General features: G+C 41.1%; 1 protein-coding gene across 6 annotated transcripts in view; it reads right to left on the bottom strand.

The window, feature by feature from the left end:
- CLXN (calaxin) overlaps positions 1-18,942 on the bottom strand; it is a 36,891-nt gene extending 17,949 nt beyond the window's left edge. For 2 of the 6 annotated variants that reach the window (XR_011421299.1, XR_002810329.2), the window contains exons 1-8: positions 18,709-18,927; positions 14,659-14,817; positions 13,918-14,022; positions 13,090-13,241; positions 12,709-12,813; positions 9,527-9,612; positions 2,557-2,689; positions 967-1,147 (exon numbers count right to left, since the gene is read on the bottom strand). Coding sequence is in view for 1 of the 6 variants with exons in the window: in XM_014728023.3 (XP_014583509.1) it covers positions 9,553-9,612; positions 12,709-12,813; positions 13,090-13,241; positions 13,918-14,022; positions 14,659-14,817; positions 18,709-18,766 (639 nt within the window). In the remaining 5 variants the exon portion in view is untranslated. Of the gene's footprint in view, positions 1-889; positions 1,148-1,426; positions 1,600-2,556; positions 2,690-5,731; positions 6,023-7,394; positions 9,613-12,708; positions 12,814-13,089; positions 13,242-13,917; positions 14,023-14,658; positions 14,818-18,708 lie in introns of those variants that run through there. The other 4 variants (XR_011421302.1, XR_011421301.1, XR_011421300.1 and 1 more) reach the window with 4 other exon arrangements.
- Between the last annotated feature and the right edge of the window lie 524 nt (positions 18,943-19,466).

Raw genomic sequence — 19,466 nt, 5'->3', positions numbered from 1 at the left:
GAGGACTCTCTTAATCACCTCCTCACAGCAGCTGAACTGCTCCTGCCTTGGCTCCTTCTGGGCATGCCCATTTAGGACATAGATCCTGGAGGAATTCCAGTCCTGCTGAGGAGCTGCAGCAGGCTGGAAGTCAGGGGCACTTATGAATGCCATTTGAATGCTGTAGGGATGACCCAAGGAGCAACCAATATCACAGCTATTCTTGAGGATGTGACACTGAATGAGAAGACAGGTTCAAAGTCCCTGAAATGCAGCCAAAGCATACAAATATTTGCATGATAAGTCATCTGCATGTAATAGTGGTAAGAGCTAACATTTACTAAGAATCTACTACTATGTGCCAGGCACCACTCTAACTGCTTTCTATCTAGGCACTTACTCAAGTCTTCACAACCCCATGTGGCAGATACTCTGAGGGCTGCACATGGCAGTTGTTAAAGTGAGGCATGCAGAGTGGTCAAGGCACCTGTCTGGGGCCACGCTGCAGACAGTGAGAGCAGTACTCCTGTCCTGCCTGGTTGCAGAGCTCACCCCTAACCCTAACTGTGCTGCCCCTCTGGGCATATACAAAGGCTTCTAGGTGGTGCTGTGTGTCCAGATGGGTTCTGAAGGAGGGCACCCCATCTCCTGGCAAGGTGCTTAGGAGTTCTTGCCTAGTGGCCTTACCAGAACGTGTGTTTGCTCGTTTGGGGGATGCAGTTGTGGGTGCTGGTGGTTGGGCAAATCTCAGGTCTTGGGGCCCTCCAGCTCAGAAAGGCAGCAGCAGCCTTGCTGGGGTGGGGGTGGGGGCGGTGCTACACCTACTCACCAGGAGCTAGGAGACAGAGGACTTCCGCTACCTCTGGTTTCATGCACTCAAGGAGCAAAAAGACTCAGTTCTCTCTCTCTCTTATTCTGGGTCCTGGGGTCCATTCTTTAATTGTTCTATATTCTGATTCTGTACTATAACTATTCACACCCCCATACCTCCACAAAGCAGGACTCTCCCTTTCAGCATTTGAAGGGATTTGATATTCTTGCATTCTTCCTCACAAAGCAACAGGTCCTGACAGGGCATGTGGTTGGAGCAGCCGCCTGCATGCCTCAGGTGGACTGAGGCAGGCCAAGAATGAGAGGGGGAGGCACGGGGTGGCCAGAATCCAGTCACCTGAGAAAGGAGGAATTCAATGCGGAATAATCCCTCACCCTCTTCACATAGGTGCATCTCTCCCCACCCCACCCAGATGCTGTCTGCCCTCCAGGAGCTCCATAGACCTGGATGTCAGAGGAGATCCAAGCAAATGTGCAGAGCCTCTCCCCAGCATGTAGCTTCACAGGACATCTGGGATCTGGTGATAAGCTTGGGTCTGCCCTGCCTCCTCTTGTACTGGCCTCCTCTGCCCAGCCCTCCCTCAACCCCTCCAGCTGCCCCTCCATACCTCCTCACCTCCTCGCCCTCTGGATTCTCTCCAGATGGAGTCTCTGGGGTGTGCCATGACGTGCCCTACTCTTTGGGGTACTGTTTTGAAAGAACTAGATTGTTTCTTGCTGTCTTCTCTAATTTTTTTGGAGCTTTCTTCATGCCCAGCACTTTCTTTTCTGGCTCAGTAGATCTTTTCTCTGGTTCAACATCAAGCCATAGAACAATTCCTCACCCTTATGTCCATTACTCCTCTACTTTGATCATAGTCATTGCTATAGCAACTACTAAAACCTTGAATTAAATTTCTAAAACCATAAAATATGCTAAATAAAATATAAAAGTATTTCCCACATCCTGTCCTCCCAATCCCAGTCTCTGACAGTCTTTTCTGAATGGGATGGGAGTTCCGTTTGACCAAGTGTTGGGAGCTTACAGAAGACACACGGCTCCACTTCTCTCTCATTTCCAGCTGAACAAAACAGTTTCCTATTTGCAAACTGCCTCTCATTACAGATCATGAGAGGCGCCAAAAGGTCCTTTAACAAAGAACTACTGAGTACTGACAGTGTGTATGAGACCCCGTTGGTTCCTGGGATGTGCCAAGACAATCTGGGTAGCATTTTTAAGTCCTGGGGCTTTCGAGCACTGAGTTGGGATGCATAGCTATTCACTCTGCCCAAGAATGGATGAAGGTGGAGGGAAAAAGATGCCCAGTGTGGAGGACAGGAGGGCAGTGCTGAATTGGGGCCAACAAACTCCATGTGTCCATGACGGCCTCTGGAGACAGGAGAGCCCTCTCAGGGGGTCAAGGGGCTGTGTGGGGTTGGTGGGCCCATCCCCACCACTACCGCTCCCCGTGCAGAGTCTCAGTCTCCTAGGACTGCACCTCACTTCTGGAGCTGCCTGTGTGTGTCATCAAAGCCGCCAAAACTGGAGACTCCACCAAACCACTCCCTCCCTCTCATCCCCTCCCACTGCAAACCATAATCTTGCAGGCAGACAATGAAGATAGGACAACTATTCAGAAAAACGCGTGGCTTTGGAGACTCAGGACATGTCCCAACTGCACCTGCAGGTTTTCTTTTCCTGGGGCTGACGGGCACTGGCTGCGTTGCACCTGCCGCAGGCCAGCTCCTTGCCTTTCAGTCACATACCTCGTGCTGGGTGTGCAGGCCCTGGCCTGCTCCACATCCTGCTCTGCCCGGGAAGAGATCTCCTCCACTCCACTGACTTCTCAATAGACTCTGCAAAGGGAGGCTGTCACTCTTACATCTGCCATTTGATTGTCTGTAATAATACGAAAACAGGGAAAAAAGCTCTGTCGCCCCTTAACTGTCCCACTTACTTCTCTGTTTTAAAAAAAATTCATGCCATGCAAACTTTTGCCCCTACTCAGTTAATCTTTTTCTTTTCTCCTCTCCTCCTCCTTTTCCTTCTTCTTCTTCTTTACAAGACAACAGCAATTCTGGTCTCTAAATTTTGAGCTTCTTGTAGGTAGGGACAATGCCATTTTTTGCATATCCTTTTGACGTCTATATATGTTCTGCAGATAGTGGATGTCATAGCATGCACAGATCATGTATAAATTCAAACAGGATGACTCTCAGGGTCCTTGGAAATAAGGAGGGTGCACTCGCTTCCTAGTTAATGACTGAGTATAATTCCTAGGGCTGCGGTGTTCTTTTCTGCATTTACATGAATCAAAGTACAGCACCAAGTAATATTTAGACATTCAAAGAGGCAAGCAGCATGCTTTCACTTAGTCAAATTTACACTATCCAATTTAAGAACACAGCAAGTCGACCAAGCTATGAATTTGGCTAGTTGGAGCTCATATAACTTGGATAGAAGTTAATGTTTACTCAATGGGATTTTAGACTTCTGTGCTTTCATACAAACCATGTATCCTGTTAATTTCTCTTTAATATTTTAGCATCTTAGAGCCAGCACAGCAGACACATTAAGACTTGAATGTGGTTGGGCAGGACCATAGTTATTAGTAGAATGGCGCCGATTACTTCAGAATTAGTGGTATCTTGATGGGAGAAGAGAGAAATTAAAGAACTCCAAAGTGTCTGTTAAATGGAATAAACTACCATGTGCATGTCTATGAGTTTGTGGTGAGGGAGATCTGTGTGTGTGTACGTGCGTGTGTTAATAGGAGGGGTAACTTCAGTAATACTAACTCCAAGAGTCTAATATTTAGGAAAATTCTAGTAATGTTTACATTGGGGTTTTATCATAGTTTCATGAGATTCATTTCTCTGAATACATTAGATTATTAAAGATATTTTTAGAGATATCCTCCAACTTCCTTTGACTGGCTAAGTAACGTAAGAATATAGCACATTTGGTCACAAGGAAGGACCCAGAAGCCAAGGTTTTTCAATTCTAGGGTGTTGGTGTTCTTATTTAATCCTTACATATGAGCTCCTATTAAGAACCCAAGCACACTCCAAGATAGGGCACACACTTCACTGTCTAACACACACATATATTAATCTGTGTATTTATATTATACTTTACAGTTCACAAAATGGTATCATAGACATTATCTCATTCAATTCTTACAAAAACCCTGTGAGATGGAGGCAAAGAGAGTATGTATTATTCCCATTTTACATGAACTGTGATTTGTGGAATAATTTAAAGCCTATGAACACGGTGACTATATGTACTGCTTTGCCTGAGACAACCCCAGACTATGTCGCACTGATGTAATTATTAGCATTTTCTTCCACTCTCAATATCATCCCAGTTTGGAAACTATGGTTTCCACCAATCTATAAATCACTTTTCACTTATATCAAACTTCAAAGTTCATGTGATTTGTGCAAGGCCATGTGATATTTTGTGAAAATAAGAGGCAGTCAGAGCGAGAACATGGTTAGGGGCTTGGGCAGCAAATCCAAGCTACCCCTTTGCTAGTTGTGCATCCTTGGGCTAGTTACTGGCACCTAGTAAGTGCTATATCATAATATCTTGTGTTTGCCGCTTGATCACATGGCCTCTTATCACTGGCATCTCCTTCTTCTCCACACAGAAGTCTTTCTCTGACACTGCCTAAGATGGCCCAAAGAAACATTCCTTGTCCTTCTCCATTTGAGGAGTCCAGGCTTTTTCCCTTCTCCCTGAAGGACTTCTGCCATTCTCCTCACAAACTGTCAGCAGTTTCAGCCTCTCCTCTCTCCTTCCATGGTCACGTGAAGATCATCTCACTTCTCCTGCCCCCATGCTGACCCTGGAGCCACAGAGTCTGACAGCCTAGCCACCATTCGTGAACATCTGGACTCTTGGCAAGACAAGGTCCCAGCTGAACATCCAGATTCCTGTTGGTATGGATGTATACCTTTACATCCAAACTGGAAACATTAACTAAAGAAATAAAATTCCAAGGTGTTTCAGATGAAAAGAGTGCCCTGGAGAGAGTTATCAATGGTGTCACTCACACACGTATCAATTACCTAGCACCACCAGGTAGTCTTCAAGGGGCTATCTGAAGATTTTTCAGGAAGCTGGAGCTCTCAATTACTCCAGGCTTCAGGGAGTATGGATGGCAAGAAGAATAGATATTGCTTCAGAGAAAGGTCTTTAACATTAGCACTAGATGAGGTCTGAATCTTGGCTTTGCTCTTTAACAGTTTGGGACATTGAGGAATTTCCTCAATCTGTAGGATGAAAATGGTAAGTAATGCTTACATTTACATCTTAGGATAGTTGTGAGAAATGAGCCAGATAATGAAGGTAGTGTTTAGCATAATACCTTGAACAAAAGTGTTCCCTGGATTTTTGAATAATGTATTGTTGAGATTATGGGGATTATTTTATTCCGCTTTCTGACTCTACCATATTTCTGAAGGATTCACTAAGGAAGATTTGACTGAATAGTTTTAATTAATCTTCTGGACTGCCCTGTGCTTTGGGGCTAATTGCTCCGACCAGGAGGTAGTGACTGAATGCCATTTGCAGAGAGAATCTGTAAATTCTTCTGCTTCCCTGTATGCTATTTTCCATCTTCAGGCTCACTGTTGTCCCTTGGTCCACATGAAGACTTTGGAGATGGGGACAGGAGACAGGAAGGTGCACCTCAGGTTAGGGGGAGGATGGCCTGCATTTCGCCCAATTTATTCAAATACCATTTAAGTTGACAAGCCTCTCATGCAGGGAACTCTGAGTGAGTCAGGCTGGGACCACATAATAGGGGCAGTGTGGAGCTGAAGAGGCAGGAGGGAGGTAAAAATAAACAAGAGGATGTGTGTCTTAGGGGGAGGAATATTTTTCTGATGGATTAGGTAGGAGACATGAGGTACACATAAAGCCACAAATTACCAGTGATGGAACTGTGAGCAGTGAATTGCTGTGCAGAGTAATGGCACTCTGATAAGACATTTCCAATGGAGAAGAATGCTGTTTCACTCAGGATATTTCATGGTTAGACTTCCTTCCTTTTCTGCTCTCCCTGTGAAACTGAGCAAGTTTCCTTGAGATACATATATCTCATGAGAAAGGGGCTTTGATTTACTTTGGTATATATTTGGGTTGGCTTCTCCTTCAGTGGTAACTGAGACTGGAAAACACTTCAAGAGGTCATCTTCTTCACTCTAACAGAGAGGGTGGTCACTAAACCAGAAAAGACAAATAGATTACCTCTGCCTCATTTTGAAATATTACCAACCAATCCTCACAATTTGATGAATTGTGGTTAACACATGTACGGGTTAAATTTCTATTTTATTATGTATCTATTACAGTCTCTCCATGTCAAATGCAATTCCCACCCTTTCTTGGCCACATTTGGTGAGAATTAACCATCAGCTCTGGATGACTGTGGGAGAGTTAGGGGATGATTCTGTGAGGAAATGGACACAATTAGATAAAATGCTGTCAGGAAAAATGGACAATCTAAGGAGCAGCTCAGAGGAACATTTTCCAGACATGGCTGTCTTTATAGTTTCAAAGTGTATTTGACTTTGAAACTATATTCTCTTCAACAATATCCATTAATTAAAAATGATATAAGGTTTTTTTCTGGGGGTAGAGAAGGGCAGGAGAGGGACTGTCACAGTAAATCCAAGCAGTGATAGGTGGTGACAGAGCCATCGCATGGCATAGAGTCCTCATTCTACTTTATGAATGAGGCAATGGCAGGGCAACTGACTTAGAATATATTAACCCCCATGGCTTAGCACAAAGTGAGAACTTAGTGAATATTTTGGATGATTTTATGATGCGAGCAATTTCAGGCTTGGCTTCTTACAAGTGCAATCTTGTACCCAAAGATATTCACATGTTAAGAATGCAGGACTACCAGTTTTCAGTGGTAGTTTTTAAATCCTGTAGTTAAAAAAAGGACTTGATTGTTTCCCAAACAGAATCTCTCCATGCTGCTTGCAGGGCAATGCTCACCTCTCCCAGAGGGGCCCAGTGGCTTTCTGCATGCTGGAAGGAGAAGGCGAAGCCAATTCTTTGAGGAGCCAGTGAGAGGGAGGCTATGCTCAATCTTCCAAATTATACCTGCTCATCTGTAGTCCTAACCCAGCTGCCCCAAAGGCAGGCAGAAACAGGGCTGAGCACAGTTGGCTGTACTCAGAGGGAGGAAGAGTCAGGGCGAGCCTGGCAGCGGGGAGCTGAGGCCTAGAGCAGCTACTGAGCTCAGAGTAAGAGGGAGGAAAATTCTTCCTCAAAGGTACTCAGATGACCTTGCTATTAAGTTGAGTGAATTTTTAGTGTTAAAATCATTCATGAGTTGCTACAGTAGTGAAATTAAGAGACTCCGGAAATCTAGATATAGTAGCAGAAGGAAATGATTTGGGCAGATTAGGAGGAGGAGCAGCAGAGGGGGTGTGTTCTATAATATAGGGGAAGCTCTTGAACAGAGCTCACAAGTCCTTATGTTCATGTACAGACATTATCTTAAGTTTCACAAAAAATATTCAGAATTTTTTCAAAACAGATCTTTTAGTTTTAAATAACATCAAGTAACAAACAGTTATTCACACGGAAGTCAATTTTTACTCAACCTACAATAAAAAGTTTAGATACAACTGTATAAGATTAATTCTTTAAATGACAAATTAAAACCATGGTCAATTATGGTCCATGATATTGGCAAAGAAGTCAAAGGAAGGGGCACCACAGGGAAGGGAAGTCAGCGTTCTCATGCATCAGACACAGTAGGCCTTCCCAGAGGGTAATCTGGAAACATATGCTGGAATTCTCAAAATTATGCAGGCCTCTAACCCAACATTCCTACTTTTACAAACTTACATGTAAGCAAGCAAGCAATGATGCATGTGAAAAGATTTATCCACAAGGAGGGTTCATTTTGGGAATTGCTTATAACAGCAAAAATGTGAGAACAACAGAAATGCCAATGGCGGGGAAGTGGTTTAATGGTCTGTCATGATGGAACACCACATAGCCACTACAAGTCAGGCTGTAGACAAATATTCCATGACCTGAGAAAATGTTCTTGAGAGAGTGGTACATAAAAAAGCTGCTTACAATAGAGCATTTTCAGTGTAATCAACTAAAAAATATAGGGATACTCTGTGCATAAATATAGGTATATTTACAAGTGCATTAAGCCTGAAAGAATCTATACCAGAATATTAATGAATATTTTAATTTTATTTTTTAATTTCCTAAACTTCTGAAATATTCTTCAGTGAACCTCTATTATTTTGTAATGAGAAAAACAAAATTTAAAAAATCAAAAGCATTGTATGTTGCATTATTTATACTTATTCAAGATAGAAAAATTGTGTCAAAGTCCATCTATGTAAGAATCTAAAATTTTAAGAAAATATTTGGATGTAAAACATCCTTTATTTCATGGAATTGCTTACTCCCTTTATTTGTAACAGTCCATTTTTTTTTTACATATATGTACTCTTTTGTTTGAACTTAATAATATGTATCTAGTAACAAAAGGGATTTTAAGCAGCCTTTCAATGTTTCCATATGGACAGAAGAGATGTCTGAGTACAACCACTCTTAGCTGCTTGCATGTTCAGAGGAACATAACTAGGCCTTCTCTTTCTCACACTTCCATCCTATGCCCAGAGGCACCTGCTCGATAGTGGGAAGCAGAGGGGAAGGCAGGTCTATCTTCATGAGCTAATAGCCGGTGGGGTACAGTGTGATAGATCCCTATAAGGAGGGAACAATGGCAATCCCAGATTGGGGGAGTGGGTGCCACTGAGGTGCATCCAGGTGGGGGCATGGGGATGAAGAGTGGGATTGAGGTGGAGAGAGAGAGGGAGCCAGAACAGAGAGGGGTCTCTCCAACCAACTGCAATGGGAGAAGGCAACTGAGATGACTCCAGAGATAAACTGAAAGCTGTACCCATGTGTTATCCATTAAACCCCATAAACAGCAATTTCCTCTTCTGCTCACCGAGAATTTAGACTTCCTCTGCTCACTGAGAGTTTAGACTGATCTTGTGGTACTTTGTGCTTTTCAATCCACAGTATTTATTGAAGGCCCACTCTGTGCAGAGGACAGTACTAACTGCGATGACAAACAGACAGATGGGTACGCTGAGACCCCTGTCTTCAGATCTTTCAAGTCTAGTCACACGGTGATGGCAAAGTCTCAAACAATAATATAGATCATATTAAAACAGGTTCCATGTTTCTTTCATCTCTCTGAATCCCCCTCAATGCCTAGCAGAAAGGTGTTTAAATGCTAAATGCCCACTTCATTATTCTTTTGAGGGCATCTTAATTATTTATTGCTCCAAAGGAAATTCAGTAGTTTCAATGATAGTTAAACATAAAACCCAACATCTTTCTGACATGAATATTTGCCCTAATAATTCATGATTTTATAATCTTTCTATTCATTCCATTAATACAAACATTTTTATGACAGCTATGTGCTTCAATAGTTTACATGATAAAATATCTCTAGCAATGCTAACTTGTCTTGCCAAACCCAACAGCATCTAATAAGGAACTTCTTGTCTTCCATCTATTTTACTTGTATCTTATACTAAAGTTGAATGATATATGTAAGTGAACCCCATCCCCTAACCCTAAACACTCCCAAACATTTAACACCATCTTTCTGAGCTAAGTAGAAAAAATACACAATTCGTGTACGCCTCCTTGTTTACTCACTTGAGACAACACAGACACTTAGGTATTCACATATCATTGAATTCATTTGGATCTTTGAATACTTGGGTTTCAAATTCCATCCGGCTCTGTAAAATAAAAGTGCTCAAATTAGTACAGACTTCCAAAAAAGGAATAACAAAGCAAACTCTTAATATTCAAAGAGACACAAGATAACTGAAGAAGGGTGGGAATCAAGAATTTGTGATCCTCATGCATTTTTCACTCACAGACAGGGACAGTTCTGACTATATTCCAAACACAATGTTGGTCTGAGTCGACAAAGATGAGCAAGACCATGTGACCCAGCTCTCCAGGAGCCTCCAGCCCAGTGGTAGAAACTGGAGAGCTTAATTCACTGCAATGAGGGCTGCAATAGGGTAAGCACACAGTGGATTTGGGGAGTCCAGAAGGACTAATTATGTCAGAGCCAGGCTGCAGTGGGCAGCAGAGATGCTTCCTGAAGCAGGAGAAGCTGGACTGAGAGCCGGAGTTAGGGAAGAGAAGAGGTTCAGTAAGACAAGAACCCAAGAGCTGAACCCTTGGGATTTATTAACAAGGTGGGGGGGGGGGAGCGACCACTGAAAGAGCAGTTTCAGAGGTGAACAGGAAGAAGCAATGGTAGTGTAGGTCACAAATATGAACAATTCTTTCAAGATACTTAGCTGTCTTGAAAAAGAAAGTCATTGAATAGGAAATAGAAATAGGTGTGGAATTACTTTAAGTTTTCTCCTTTTCTTTCCTTCCTTCCTTTCTTTTCCTTTCCTTTCCTTTTCTTCCTCCCTCCCTCCCTCCCTCCCTTATTTCTCTCTCTTTCTCTCTCCCCTTTTTCTCTCTTTCTTCCTTTTGTTCTGTTTTTCAGATAGGACAGGTTTCAACCTGTTTAAATTCTGATAGGAAAGTTTTAGTAGCGAGAGAAAAGGTTGAAGATAGAGGGTAAAGATAAAGGCAAATGATGAATCAGTTCCTGAGCAGATGGGAGGAGAGACATCCAGAACTCTCCATCAGGCACTTCTGAGATCTAGCCCCCTAGCTGTCCTTCCACCCAGCCATCCATCTACCCATCCATCCATCCATCCATCTATCCATCCATCCACTCAACATTTACTAGGCACCTACGATGTGCTATACAAGGTATATGGGGATATGGCAGAAAAAAAGACCAACTTCCTGCCCTCAGGGTGCTTACATCTATGTGTTGAGAAAGACAATAAGTAAACATATTCTATGTAGTGATAAGAACAATGAAGAAAAAAGAAGCAGGGTTAGGGGATTGGGGGGAGGAGTAATTAAGATGGTCAATGGCATCTGAGCAGAGACTGAATGAAGTGAGCATCTGAGGCATGTGAATGTCTAGGGAAGGGACGTTCTAGACCAAGGCTACAGTAAGTGTAAAGGCACCTAGGGAGGAACAGTGAGGCAGCTGGGGTAGCTCCAGGGGCAAGAGAAATGGGAGATAGTAGGAGATGTGGTTGGACAGAGACAAAGGGGCCACCGTACAGACTTCAGAACCCACTGGAGGGCTTTGAGTAAGCAGAGGGGCGTGATAGCATTTATGTTTTTTTAAATATACTAGATACTGTGGAGAATAGTCATTAGAGTGACAACAGTGGAAGCAAGAAAGCTAATGATCTAGGCTAGGTGACAGATGATGACAGCTTGATTTAGGTTGGTGGCCAATGGACATGTGGAGAAGAGGCTACATTTAAAGATATATTTTGAAGGAGTAGCTAATAGTGTTATAAGACACAAATTAGGAATGACTGCTAGGTTTTTGATTGAACAACTGAGTGTACGGGGCTGTCATTTATTGAGATAGGAAACACTGGGTGAAGGGCAAGTTTTGGGGGAAAACCAAGAGTTTATTACCTTTTGGACAGGTTGAATAGGCAGCTGGAGATACAGACTAGAGATTGGGGGTGGGTATATGGTGATATTTATACATCACATCACTACACCTGCTTAAAATCTTCCAATGAATCCTCATTACGTTCAAGACAAAATCAAAGCCCCATGCTCCAAAGGACTTGGCCCTTCTGTGCTTCTCCAACCTCATCATCAGTCTCATACACACCAAACACTCTTCCAATACAGATTCATTTGTATCTCTTGCTCTCTCTCTCTCTCTCTTTCTCTCATGCATATGTCATTCCCTTTGCTTAGACTGTTCTTATCCATTTTGACCTGGCTGACTATTATGTCCTTAAAAACCTAAGTAAGCCTTCCCTGTCCTACCAGCCATTCCATACGCTGGTTTAGTTGCTCTCTTCTTGATTACACCACCACACGCTATACATATTACTATGGACCTAGCACCAGGGTACCCAGAGTACTCCATAATTGGTGAGTGTACTTGGGCAAGTTGCCTAAACTCTCTGAGCTTCTCTGAAGTTCCTCACCTACAAAATGAGGATTATAATACTACCTACTTCATAGGGCTGTTAGGGGGATTAAATGAGGCAATATGGCTTAGTGCTTATGACACTGCCTAGCATAGATGAAGCATTGTACAAGTCATTAACTATTATTATAGTAATATTTATCACCCTGTTGTGTAATTATTTTCCTGTTGGCTTTTCCCAGGAAAATATTAGCCCTTGAGTGCAGTCATTGAGCCTTTCATCCGTGTTTCTGGCACACATTAAGCTTCAATAATTGTTTCTTACATGAACGAATAAGTTAATGAATGAAAAGAAACAGCACTGGGCTACAATAGTACTATGAAATGAACCACCAGGTTCTTCTTCAGTGGGCTTTCTCTATTTAGAAGCTATTCTCGGGGCCAGCCCGGTGGCGCAGCGGTTACGTTCGCACGTTCCGCTTCTCAGTGGCCGGGGGTTCGCCGGTTCAGATCCCGGGTGTGGACATGGCACCGCTTGGCACGCCATGCTGTGGTAGGCGTCCCACATATAAAGTAGAGGAAGATGGGCAGGATGTTAGCTCAGGGCCAGGCTTCCTCAACAAAAAGAGGAGGACTGGCAGTAGTTAGCTCAGGGCTAATCTTCCTCAAAAAAAATAAATAAACAAAAAATAAATAAAATAAAATACACTTTAAAAAAAAAAAGAAGCTATTCTCTGTGGGTGAATGTGAGTCATCTGACCCATAACTCACCAAACCAAGTAGTCCTGGGTTGTTGATCCTACATTATATTTTGGTCACTGTTCAGTGAAAGTACTATCATTACCTTTGGATCAGGTAGACATGGTCCAAAAGCTTCCAGTAGAAGAGTCTCTTCTCTCACAGCTTGTTCATAGTCTGCGAAAGACAGCTTCCCATCATGGTCATGGTCCTAGGGGGTGACCAGTCATATGTCAGTCAACATGTAAAATACTTAGTGCAAATACGTACTGTCTTTTTCATGGTCAAATGTTAATAGAAGAAAGGTGTTAGCAAACAAGAGACTAAATAGTGAAACTGAAAAGAACTTTTAACATTGTAATAAAAGAGCACAATCGAGGTGTTTTATTTCACCAAGCAGGAAACTGACAGTTACAATAATTTGAATTTTCTATGCCATATCTTGCCTGCAAATTTCAATATAAAACTCTAAATTACCCATATTTACCATCTTCTTAAGTGTTATTTCAACCAAATCTTTAATTCCTTCATCAGGGTCTTCTTCAGATGGCTGTTTGAGAAGGCTGTTCTTCAACATGTGGAACATTTCCTCCTTTGAAATGAATCCATCACCATTCAAATCAAACACTTCAAAGCAATCTTTTAAAAAAATAACCAGTTATGAATGTGATACCATCACTAGGGTAACATTTGCTCTGATAAAGTTTTCAAGGCCAAGGTCTACCTTGTTGATGCTCTTATCAACCCCACAGGCCTTAGTGCAATCTAATATCCATAGTAAATGCTTAATGTATACCTATTGAATATATTCACCAATCCTTAGAAAAAGTCTCTTTACGCTCAGCTATGAAAAAGCATGCCAAAGAATAATACTTGAACATTTTCACCTTGAAACTCTTGGAAAACTGATTGAAATATGACTCTTGAACAGAGTTCGTTGGAATTAATTAAAAATCAGAACACTTGAATCAATTTTGTCTGCTTTTATGGCTACAAGGCAAGTAATGAAATATGTAAAATACTTAATACCTTAGTATGTAAATGCATATGTGTATAATTGGCATGTGTAATTTATGCCTATGCAGTCTTGCTTGGCATGAATTACTCCTCAGAATCTCTTGATTTTCCTTTTCATTAATTTTTTTCAACCCTTATCATTGACTTGAATTTGCTCCATAAAAGAGGCTAATGAGGATTCAAACCAACCAACCAACAGACAAATCTACTTCCTTGGTGGTGTTAGAGAACACTGATTTAAATTCTTTAGATATGTTAATCATAATATACAAGCCAATAGGATAAATTGAAACCTTACATTTCATTTTTTCTTCCAAAGTTCCTCGAAGAAACAGTGATAATCCATAAATCCACTCTGATACGTTTACACAACCATCGTTGTCTTTATCAAATCCTCGGAATACTAAAAAGAGAGAAGTAAAATACAACACTTGTGCTGCATTTTTACTTTGAGTAATGTATCTACATTGATACTATTCACTTTTAAAATTTAGACAAAACTTTCGGATCATATAGTCCAACATTCTCATTTGACAAAGGAGGAAACTAAAATAGTGTAACACTGAAAAGCTTTTATTTAAACTTACACATTTTCCCTTCATATTTTGTGGGAACAAAGTAAATTCTGAGACTCTAAATATATTCATCAATAAATATTAAAAAATATATTGGTATATTAAATTTATATTAATATAAAATTTTATATTTTTCTCATTCAAGAAAAGTAATGCTATTACATGATAGACGGGATGATATCTTAATTTTTATTGAAATAAATAAAAATATTTTGGGTTTTCTGATATAAAGTAAGGGAAACCTAGTTATTCAAGCTGACTTTGTCCTCTTCTTAAATACAAAATATGAATATATATTTATATAAAATATAAATTTATATAAATATAAAAATTAAATTTTTATATTTAAGTGAAATTGGGACTACAGAACATTAAGCTTCCTATCAAGAATATGTCCAAACTCCAAACTTTTTTTTTGAGTCATGGCTGGATTTGGCCCATTTGAATATTGTATTTTTTCTTACCTCTGTCCATAATCATGTCATCTGTCATTCCAAATGTCACGTGCAGGATGTTTCGAAATGCATTACGATCTAGTCCAATGACCACACCTTGCCGCTCTGTTACATCTCCCACCAAGGTATAGAAAAGGTTTATAAGACATTTCACTTCAAATTTATCAACTGTGAAAGAGTAAAAGTAAGATATAACAAAAACACATTTTAATCTTTAATTTCTAACTTAAATTTTGCAGTAATGAATTTATAGACAAACAACAGCAAAGCCATCAAATACGTAGTTTTCAACAGAATACCCTGTTTTGAGACACATGATCCTTAAGTCAATAGAGGATGGCCACTACAGAGGACTCTCCACTAAAATGAGAGAAACAGCCTTCCCTTAAACAGGAGCTGAATATTAAACACATGTAAGTTGAGTCACATTTAGGGAAAACAGAAGATAATATTAGCCAAGTTACCTGAATAATGATTATGGAGTCAGGTCTTAAACTTTACCAGGCAGTAGAAGTATGACTCAAAGTAAGCATGGTAATGTTCAAGAATGGTAACTTTTTTCCCAGCATTTTGATTATAGGTATTCATGAAATTTACAACTTAACTTTTCCTTGGGAATAGATACAGGCTTCTGAAAACCAGGCAAAAATTTCATTTCACATTAGCCTTAGTTAATTCATAACCCAGATTTTGGAAATGAGAATCACCTATTTTCCAACAAAGAAGTGTTTAGGCATATGGTGTTTACAGCACCCATTATGGTTCTTAACTATTCAGTAGTACTCTGGAGGAAGGAAATTTTTACTTATAGGATATACACACACATGCATACTTGCCCATACACATAATTGCATAAAGGGTGGTGTTTTAAATACTTGAGCTAATTATTTGTGTTCCAATCCACATCTGAGGTTTGTAGGTGGAACTATTATTGACTGGCATTAAAAACATAAAAGTAAGTTTAAATATGAAGTATAGATGGAAGATTGGGAAGATATTATTTCAAAACAAGACAAAATTATGGCTGCGTACTTTTAAAAACAAGGACAAAACCTGTGTGCATATAAAAGAAGACAGCATAAGAACAAAGAAATCACACCTAATCCTACAGATCAGGACAGGCTTGAGTGGTTTTGGGTACCACAATTTAAGAGGAACACTGAAAATTCTAGAAATTAAATGATTAGTAAATAAATTGATTAAATAGTAGAAAGGAATATAACAGTTATAATTTTAAAAATAGTAGTTCCTGTAGAAAATGGTATGTCAATTTCTCAAAAATTTAAATATAGGAACACTATGTGATCCAGTGATTCCACTTCTGGGTATACACACACCCAGAAGAAGTGAAAGCAGGGACTCAAGATACTTGTATGACATTGTTCATAGCAACATTATTCACAGTAGCCAAAAGGTTAAAGCAACCCAAGTTTCCATCGATGGACAAAGGGATAAACAAAGTGTGGTATATGCATACAAGGGAATATTATTCAGCCTTAAAAAGGAAGGAAATTTTGACACATGGTAGAACATGGATGAACCCTGAAGACATTATGCTGAGTGAAATAAGTCAGACAAAAAGGGGCAAATATTGTTTGATTTCACTTACATGAAAGTAGAACGGTGGCTGCCAGGGGCTTGGGGAAGAGGGAAAAGAGGAGTTACTGTTTACTGGGTACAGAGTTCCAGCTGAAAAGGATGGATGAAAAAGTTCTGGAGATGGATGGTGGTAACGGTTGCACAATAAAATGTTTGTACTTAATGCCACAGAGCTGTACACTTAAAATGGTAAGTTTTGTGTTCTATATATTTAACCACACACACAAAAAAAACTCTAAAAAGAAAACGAGCTGTTAGTAATTGGGGAAAAATGTCTGCATGAAAAACGGTACACTCTGTTCATATATATGAGATGCTAGCAGCGGAGATGTTGATAAGCCATTTTTCCATCTCAGCTGAAATAAAAAGTAAAGAATATGAGATTAATTTATTATCTGAAAGATCATAGATCAGCCATAAGAAAACTTTTTTTGCTGAAATGTTTCTTAAATTCTAGAGTACAATACTAAATGAAATCAAGAGAAATTCAAGAATGGATTTTCATCTTCTTGGATTGGTCTAAGTGTGTTCTGTGGACCATATCTGCAGAATGGTGGGTTAACTAGACAATCACTTAAGATACTTTCTTCTTCTCCGAAAAAAAAAAAATTCTACAAAATTTATCAATTTCATCCTGGTGGGTTTATCATCTGACAACTAAAGGGAAATCTGACATTACAGGAAAGGTCCTCTGTTTAAAGAAATTTAAAATTATAATGTCCATGACTTGTAACTATTTCTATAGAATTCAACTTGTAATCATCAAGGTTTTAAAGGCTCACTCTAAAAATTTTATGTAAGGACAAAAATCAAAAGAGTTGACTGTTTTTCCTGACACATTTTCACTTATCTTTTAATGCACTCACTTTTTGATTATTCACAGAATGTCTGCTTGCAATACGTTGCTAACTAACTGAACAGGGACTAAATAAAATTCAGCATTGTGTATAGCAGTTATTGTATTATTTATTCAAAATTTTAACTAGATATTTTAAGAAGATCTGGTCTTTTCCCAGAAATGGAAGTATCTTTGATTTTTTTTTAAGGATTGGCACCTGGGCTAACGACTGTTGCCAATCTTTTTTTGTTTTTCCTGCTTTATCTCCCCAAACCCCCCTGTATACAGTTGTATATGTTAGTTGCAGGTCCTTCTAGTTGTGGGATGTGGGACGCCACCTCAGTGTGGCCTGACGAGCGGCGCCATGTCCGCGCCCAGGATCCAAACCCTGGGCCGCCACAGCAGAGTGCACGAACTTAACCACTCGGCCCCGGAGCCAGCCCCGTGGAAGTATCTTAAGAAAAATAACAACAGAACAAAATTCTCATCAGATTATAATAACCATAATAATATCTTAAATTATAGGATGCCTTTTTTCTAAGAAGTTTAAGATGCTATACACATCATAACTTTTATTTACAGCATTTCCTACCACTCACTACATTAGATACTAAAGATGATTAGAAGGCACCAGAGCCAATAATCTCTAGAACTACATTAAAACATGTTTGTTCCTCCTCCTTTGCTCAATGTGGGTATTCTAGGAAATAGGGCTTCTCCTATCTCCTGAAGTAGCCAGTGGTTTTGCAATCAGCACATAACTTAAAAGCTTGCTCATCAGACAACATCTTCCTCATCTAAACCATATCCATAGCTTCCTTGCCCAAGTACAATTCTGTTTTTCAGTCTGAATACAATCCTAAAGTTAACTATTAAATTCTAGGACTGCCTTTTAGGGTGTGCGATTGGAGCAGATAGCTTTAATAAGTGCTGATCTTGTCGTCTGCAAAGTCTCCTTTACCTTGCAACCCCACAAGCAATCGGAAAGTGGAAGTCTAGAGTGGGGAAGATTCTCCACCATGTGTTTAGCTTTGCTGAGGTCTTTGGTTTCCAAACAAATCTCTTTGCTCTGAGATACAGGTTTCTGTGCCACTTCAACTCATCTTTCCTAAGGATACTCAGCCATTGATAACCATTTTCCTTATGGATCTCTTGCTAAGTTTCCAGAACTTGGACTCTGCCAGTTTATTTGATCTGAAAAGAGCTAGAAAGCAGGTGTATTTGGTTGTGCTACTTTTCTTGAGTCTGGTGGATTTTTTAGTACTTATTTTACACCTGTGTCTGAGGCTAAAACCACTTGTGTCTCGTAGGTGTAGAAATCACGTTTCTATAATGGAAAAGTAAGTTACACAGAGGGTTTAAGAAGCAAGTGCCTGCGTGGGAGTGCGGTACTAGATGCCTGGATATTGGTCCTTGGGATCATGGGAGGGCGTGGTGCCTGCCCCGGGGCACTAACCCCCGAGAATTCCTTCCAGACTTTTCTTGAAGGCGTGGGTGTGGACGGAACTCCAGCAGCACACAGACTCGGGAGGCGGGAAGCAGACTGAGACCGGACATTAGGACCCGGCAGGACACGAGACCTGACCGAGTCTCCGCTCGTCCAGCACTTGATTCTTACTTACAGTGCTTGCAATTTTTAGTTAAGGTTTCCGTCAACTTCTGCAGCTTCTTGCGATTCATGCCTGGCGCTCAGGGAATCAGGCAGCGGCCGGCGACTAGGGGCGCGCAGAGATCCGGACCATCACGAGCCGTGGGCCAGAGCAGGCGGGCCGGGTCTCCACCGCGAGGGCGGGGTCCCTAACACTGAGCGGCCATGGCAACGCCTCCGCGGGCCGCCGATTGGCTTCCGGGCGCCCGCGGGGTGCGTACGTGGCCCTAACACACGGCGTGGCCATGGCAACGACTGGGCCGGCCGCCTATTGGCTCCTGGGGTGGGGGTGCGAGGTCCCCACTTGGCAGTCCGGCCTAAGCTCGTTAACAGTATGTGTTCTGATTGCTGATGTCGGAGTTTTGATTTTCAGTGGTTTCTGTCTTTTGGGCTCACAGCCCCTTGGGTGGACTGCACCGTGAATCATTAAGATATAAAACTATGTTGTGCACGCTGTGTGAGGGATGTTACACCAGCGAGCCTTAAGCTTCAGGGAGATCTGGGGGAACTTGGAGGAGCTTCAAGCATTAGCAGGTGTGTTATCCAGACGATTGTTTTACGGGGTGCAGGAAGGTGAGGAGCTTGGCCTTTGGGCTGAGCCACTCTTGGTCCTTTTGCTGTGATGCCAGGAGGGAGTCTGGAACAAGATATCTTCAAGTTTTGGGTGATGTTATACTGAGAGGAAGAGGAACTTGGATTAGTTCTTTTCTCCCTCCCCCCGCATACATTCTT

This window comes from Equus caballus, chromosome 9 (assembly GCF_041296265.1).
Source record: "Equus caballus isolate H_3958 breed thoroughbred chromosome 9, TB-T2T, whole genome shotgun sequence".
Lineage (NCBI taxonomy): Eukaryota > Metazoa > Chordata > Mammalia > Perissodactyla > Equidae > Equus > Equus caballus.
The sequence above is the reverse complement of the archived record's forward strand: the minus strand, read 5'-3'. Positions and strand labels throughout refer to the sequence as shown.